The following is a 7,523-nucleotide window of genomic DNA, read 5'->3' as shown; positions in this document are numbered from 1 at the left end:
TAGATTTACTAGTGGATGAACAGAGAGGGTTGTCTCCAAGACTAGTCAAGAGAAGACTTCCTTGTTTGATCTTCCTCTGTAAGGTCATCATCATGCTGTTTCTATGTTGGAATACTTGGAAGTTGGAACGGACTAGAGAAAACAGAAATGTGTATTTCAATGGGCACGACAGGAACCCGAGAATCTGAGACTGGGACAGGATGTTGCTGACAAATAAGGATGAAGACAAGGTGAACAAGGGGACCATCGACTCACCATTGACTCGCCTTTCAAATCTGCTCCTATACTTCTTTCAATTCACGTCACTGGTAATCGAAGCGATGGAGTCCAAATCTTGGAGATAAGCGCCCAATGCACTTTTGCAAATGTATGGTTATGGTGAGAATCTTGAGATGTTGTAATCGTAGAGCATGAAACACAAGTCAAAAGGGATCTTTTACAGAAAGCACAATAGACAAATCTGACTTCGGGTGCACAAATCTTACACTGCAGATGATTCGGAGAGAAAACAACGATCTTGAAGAAAGCACCCATTTAGCAATTGACTTATAAATCAGCAGTAAAAACTCAATTTTTAACGAGGAAGAAGAAGGCCAAGTTTTACTCAAAAAGGGACTCGTGTTCCGCTTGAGTCACTGTTGAGGATCTCGTGGATGGATCTTCCACTCCGTACGAAGGAAAAGACAGAAGAGTAACGATCAAGCCCTAGTTTTGGGGAGCAATGGAGAGAGGGCATTGGAGGTGGCAGCGTCCCTGCAGGCGGAAGTGGCATCGCCGGCGGCGAAAAGGGCGAGGAGAGCGTCGAGGCCGAGCGGGGCGAATCGGGCCTTGTCGCGGCCGAGCGTGTCGAGGACCCAGCGGAAGAATACCGGGTCGCAGGGGATAGCGAGGCCGCCTGCCGGCTGGAAGCCGTACTCCTCCTCCGCCCTCTCGAGCAGCGCCGCGAAGACGGGGAGGTTGAGGAACCGCGCCGGTACCGAGAACCTGCGCCGATCGGGACCAACGTACACCGCTACAGATCCTCCTCCTCCTCCCCGGCCACCGCCGCCGGGGACGGAGGGCCAGCGGCGGAGGGTGAGCGCCCGCCACCGCCGCATCACTTGCTTAATCTGCACGATCCGACGGAGTCGATCTAACTTCTTGTCGATGGCAGAGGGTATGATGTTTCTCGTCCTTTGAGCGTCAACAGCATGCATCACCATGTTTGTTAATTTGCCATGGAAAAGAGCAAGCGAGATGATGAGGTAGGGAAAGAGATGAAACCCGGCATTTGCACTTCTCTGTCTTCCGCAATATAAAGGACAAAAACGACCTATTTTCCAAGTCTTGGGGAAAAAACAAAACAAAAAAATATATATTTTGGCCACTGAAGTTTATCATTTCTAAGACTTATTTTTTAAATTTAAAAAATATATACGATACGATACTACACGGTAGGAAGATAAAAATATGCAACGAGAGTTTGAACTTCTGATAAGACATATCAAACACCTACCATGCTACTCATGATGTTGAATCGCTCATAGACAGTACTCTCACTCCCTCCACATCTTTAAATTCCATTTGTTTTTTTTTTTCCTAATTGTTTCAGTAATTATGTTAGATATTGCATCATTATTCAGATTATATTGACAATTATTGAGAATTGATAAGTATTAATATTATTAATAATTTAAATTCATTTAATCTTTTAATTATTACTTAAAAATTGAAAGTTTTGTCATAGTTTTACTTCAGCTTCTAGTAGTCATGGTATATCTGTTTATATAATTAAAAATTTAAAGAGTGTCAGTACTTCTGTACATGGAGACATGTGAAACAAGATCTTAAATATTTTTATTATTAAAATTTTTATAAATAATTTGAATATTATTGATGTATAATATAATATTCTTTTTTAATAATTTTTTTGATATTGTTGCAGAAAAAAATATAATTGAGAGGAAAAATATAAGACATAATTTAAGAAAACATAGAATAATTATTGTCAAAAACAATACAAAGACTTATTCTACAAATAGAGAATGAAAATAACAAGTTCATCCTATATACCAGATGAGATTTAGGATGCATGAAAAAATAATTGGGTTGTTGAAAAATGATAGCAAAATTCATCGACTGCTCAAAACAATTGAAATACTGAGCTCACTATCCCAAATACCAGATCCATGAATCATACGACTAGATCACAAGTTAATGTAGAGCATGCAAGAGACTTGATAATTAAGTTTACAATAAAGTTATATAAGAATTTCTTAATTAGTAATGAATTTATTTTATTTTATTAAAAAAATTGTGTAGTAGGCTAATACTTTAAAGAGACTTCTCACTTGTTGGGAGTAGGGGTGGTTCGATACGATATACCAGCATATTGTATTTCATACCGAAAGTTTGATATAAAACAAATTCATACTAATACGTACCGAAATTTCAGTATAGTGAATTTTGATATGGTATAAATTCCATGTTGTTTATAATAAAATTTTGATATCGATAATATATATCAAAAATTTTAATATAAATCTCACACTGATATTGGTAGCAAAAAATTATATCATACTGAAAATTTGGTATACAATTAAATCGGTATAGTTCGATATATTTTAGTATTATATATATGGTATAACAAATTTTTAATATTTTTTCCATCCGTGAGGTATTTCATAATACATACATAAAAAAAAGAATATCGCTCACATTTAGCAATAATAATATTTTTTTACATAGCATGATATGATTGATCGAATTGCACAAATGTCTCAGCCTGTTATAAAGGGAGAGGAGTTATAGCTCTATTAGACGATGCTATAAAGGATATATATTATAAGGTTTTCGGTGGAAGAAAAAAGAACTCTCTATATGACATTGGCTCTAAGGCGAAAGTCGTATATGATCTGTGATGGCTCCTATGTTCAACGATCGTCCCAGTTCTTCACTACTCGAGTGGAATTGTTAATACAAGAAAATCAAGAATTGAGAGATCGAGTCATGGCATTAGAACAGTCGGTGGTTAATAAGCATTTGATTGCAAATAGAGTCAAAATGGTAGTAGATTGACAAATGCAAAAATTCTTCTCTCGCTTTCTATTAATGAGTCATGCTGCATTTCCAACGCCGCATGCTTTTGACTCCCAAGAGTCTCCAAACCTAAACACTACTAATAAGTAACTTATAATAACTACAGTTCTTCTGAGGTATGTTGAACCTTCAACTTAATTTTTGTTATCATTCATAAAACATGAAAAATAGTTATGTTAATTTTGATACTATATGCAGCTCTAATTGTATTACATATTTTTAAAAATACTCTAGGTAAAGATATATTTTATCACCATCAGTAGATAATATTTTATCATCATCAGTAGATATCTAAACTGTTATTAAGGTTTATTTTTTAAAAACATCTAAAATATATGTTTATCAATTTGTGTATTTTTCTAATAAGTAGTTTTGCCTTGGGTAAATCTATTTAAACTTTAGATTCATTTATGAATAAGAATTTTTTCATATATGAGTAGTTTTCCCTTTGTTTTTTAATAACCTATTGTATCATAATTGTTGCTAGATTATATGATGATGAATGTACTAGCTTTTGAGTAGGGTGGGATGTGTTGGATTTGGATGTGTAAGTTTTGAGTAGGATGAGATGTATTTGTTTTTGTGATGGAATTATTTTAGAATAATGCATGATGCTTTAAATGAATGATGAATGTGTATGTACAATGTTTTTGAACCATGTGTAATTGAATTATTTTTGAATATATCATAGATGATTTGAATGTATCGTGGTTTGTGAAAGATGATGGTTTGTGATTGTTGAATGTTGAATAATTTATAATATTGTATCATAATGTTAAATTGAAATTTAGATGTTAAATGAATTTAAATCACAAAATTAAGGGGTTACTATCAAAATTTTACCCTAATCTAGCTATGAAATTTTTTTCCCATCGCTAATCTGTTGTTGAATTAGTGATGGACTTTTTATTTCCTTTGCTAAATTAGCCATGGATATTTTATATTTGTCACTAATTTAGCGACAGAAATAAAATTCTTGTCGTTATATTAAGTGACGAAATAAAATTTTTGTTGCTAAAGTTAGCGATGACAATAATTTTCTCATCGCTAACATTAGTGATGGAAATAAAATTTCATCTCTAAATAGCGATGAAAATAAAATTCCGTCGTTAAATACAGTTAAATACGATTAACAACCAAAAAAACTTTGACTAAAATTTTTAGTCCCTAAGTCCAATTAGTGACCTTCTGTAATGTCATTTATGTTTTCCTGTGTAAATCTATTTAAACTTTAGATTCATATATGAGTAGAATTTTTGTGTAAATCTATTTAAACTTTAGATTCATATATGAGTAGGATTTTTCCATATATGAGTAGTTTTGCTCATGTGTTTTTAATAACCTATTGTATTGTACTTGCTATAGGATTGGATGATGATAAATGTACTAGGTTTTGAGTAGGATGAGATGTGTTGGATTTGGATGTGTTAGTTTTTAGTTGGATTTGGATGTGTTACTTTTTGTGATGGATTTTTTTTTTAGAAAAAATGCACGATGTTTATATAATGATGAATGTGTAATGTACAATGTTTTTGAACTGTGATGGAATTATTTTTGAATGTATTGTGATTTGTGAATGATCATGGTTTGTGATTATTGAATGTTGAATATGTAATGAATGGTTTGTAATGTTGTCAAAATTTTACCCTAATCTAGCTACTGAATTTTATTTTGTGGAATTAGTCATAATTTTTTATGTCCATCTTAAATTAGCATTGGAGATTTTATATTTGCTTCTAATTTAGTGATGGATTTTTAATTTTATCATAATTTAGCAATCGAAATAAAATTCTTGTTGTTAGATTTAGCAATGAAATTAAAATTTCCGCCTCTAAAATTGGCGATGGCAATAATTTTTACGTCAATAGCATTAACAATGGAAATAAAATTCCGTCTCTAATTAAGGACGAAAATAAAATTCCATCGCCAAATGCGATCAATGACAAAAACAAAATAACGATTGAAATTTTAAGTCGGTAAGTCTGATTAGCCATCGAAATTTTGATCACTAATTGCTAGTTATCTTGCAACGTCATCTGTATTTTTTTTTTTGTGTATATCTATTTAAACTTTAGATTCATATATAATTAAGATTTTTTTCATATATGAACACTTTTGCCTTTGTTTTTTTTTATTACCTATTGTATTGTACTTGTTGTAGGATTAGATGATGATGAATGTTCTATATTTAGAGTAGGATGGGATGGGTTGGATTTGGATGTATTGGTTTTGAGTAGGATGGGATGTATTTGTTTTTGTGATGGATAGTTTATATTATGGTTTGTGAATGATGATGGTTTATGATTGTTGAATGTTGAATGTTGAATATGTAATGAATGATTTATAATGTTGTATCATAATATTAAATTGAAATTTGGATGTGAACAGGATTTAAATCATGAAATTAAGGGATTGCTATCAATATTTCACACTAATCTAGCTACTGAATTTTATTTCCGTCGCTAATCCGCACATTCAAACGATAAGCATAAGATCAAGACGAGAAGTGGTTGGAGTTATTCATTTTCCTTTAGCTTGCACAGGTCTTAACATATATAATATCTTTAATTTTTTTTTTAAAAAAATATTATTTTAATTTGAACAAAATCATTATGCATTGAGTAATGTTATATATTTAATTTTATTAAAATTTATTTAAATTTGATTAAAAAAATCATTCTGGATAAATTGGCTTATTCAACATTATTGTTACAGCTTTTATCATAATTTTCACGATATAGAGTAATTTAATCAAAATTATTTATAACTATTTTGGTTAAAATTGTAGTTTGGTCATACTTATTATTATGGTATTGGAATAAGAATATTTTTGAGTAAAATAGTAAAGATTAGGTGATTTTTTAATATTTATTTTCTAAAATGAGGTATCTTCTTAACTATAACTAAAATAATCGGAGGAGGAAGAGGAGAGGTCCAATCATATGATAATCTAGATAATTTTAAATTCTTTAGTTAACTTTCAATGTATGGATATGATACATTTAACAACGTTTATAATCTAATTAGGTTGTTTGATCATTCTAATAAATAAATAATTTTGACTACAAAATCACATTCTCCTACCTCAACCTGACAAAGCACACTCAGTAATTTTCAACTCCATGACCAATGGAATCCATTGAACAATCAAAATGTGATACTGCAAACCGAATAAATGGCCATGTGGCCTCCTTCAGACAAAAAGAAAAGCAAATGAGATTTGGGTGTGAGAAATGAGGTTAGTTTTAGATGCCTTTTCCAGAAGTGTCCATTAAGATTGGATGCCACGTTTTTGTGAAGCGACATGTGAATGGAGGAATGCCCACGTCAATTAGCCGTGCCATCTCCAATCCCACAGCACATCTCCAATCCCACAGCAATCATAAGATAGTCTTCTATCGATGGTCAAAATAAATTAAAAAAATACATGTGATGATTAACTTAAAAATTTAATATCTTTTGATTATATTTTTCATTTAGAGAAATTTTTTTTATAAATATATTATAACTAGAGTTCGAATTATGAATATATCATAATATCATCGCCCCAGGCACAGCAAGATGCTCAAACAACTTCTTAATATCCTTGATTTGAATTTTAGTTATTATACATTATTAAATATTTTCCTTTTTTGTGAAATAAAAATATCGTGACTGAGTGAGGAGTTACTTGTGATTTCAGATTTACCTAATAAATTAGACCGTTGACGTTTAAGATTAATTGGACGGAAGGCTAAATATTTAAATTATTTTAAAAAAACAAACAGAAGGTGGTGAGCAAGTGAAAGTATAATTATTATAGGGTAAAAATTAAAGATCGCAGCATTTTATCTAAATCATCACGAGACAATTTTTTTTTATTTTTAATCAAAAGGATCTACCTCACCAATCCCCTTGTAAAATAACATAATTGCCCCTCTAGTATATGATTTGATATTATTATCTCCCACCACATGTATTATTATAAATGGGTTCTCGGGCCCATGGCATCACGGTAGAATATCCAAGTTGTTATCCAGTTACTTACGGTTCGAACCCCAACTACAGCGTATTTATAGAAATTTTTCCTCCAAATGGGAGGCGTAACCAAAGGATGTTGGGCTTCTGGATTGGTCGTCACATACGCTTCCCGATTTATCCTGATGACCGGTAGGAAACTTCCGTGGGACCGGACCGGTCACCCCAGAGATAGTCAATGAAGTTAATTGGAATTATCATAAACGGATCCTGTCAATCAGTTGTATGAAGAGGATAAATTCATATTGTAACAACTATAATTCGTAGCTGTTACAATATAAATATTGTTGAACAAGACAAATATATGTTGTAACAATTATTTATAAAATCGTAGCTGCTATAACATTATAACAATTATGATTTCATAATTACTACTGATCCTACCAGAGAACGTCAATGGTCAACTAGCCAGCGAGGTGTCACTAATG

General features: G+C 32.1%; 1 protein-coding gene across 1 annotated transcript; it reads right to left on the bottom strand.

The window, feature by feature from the left end:
* Positions 1-411: 411 nt before the first annotated feature.
* LOC121993842 (auxin-responsive protein SAUR50-like) lies at positions 412-1,261 on the bottom strand. Its single transcript, XM_042548133.1, has one exon. The coding sequence runs from the start codon at positions 1,200-1,202 to the stop codon at positions 699-701; it is 504 nt and encodes a 167-aa protein (XP_042404067.1). The 5' UTR covers positions 1,203-1,261; the 3' UTR covers positions 412-698.
* Between the last annotated feature and the right edge of the window lie 6,262 nt (positions 1,262-7,523).

This window comes from Zingiber officinale, chromosome 6A (assembly GCF_018446385.1).
Source record: "Zingiber officinale cultivar Zhangliang chromosome 6A, Zo_v1.1, whole genome shotgun sequence".
Classification (NCBI taxonomy): domain Eukaryota; kingdom Viridiplantae; phylum Streptophyta; class Magnoliopsida; order Zingiberales; family Zingiberaceae; genus Zingiber; species Zingiber officinale.
Note: the sequence above shows the minus strand (reverse complement) of the source record. Positions and strands in the feature narration are given on the sequence as shown.

Coding starts and splice junctions, on each gene's coding strand:
- LOC121993842 (XM_042548133.1), bottom strand. CDS start 1,202: ATGGTGATGCATGCTGTTGACGCTCAAAGGACGAGAAACATCATACCC.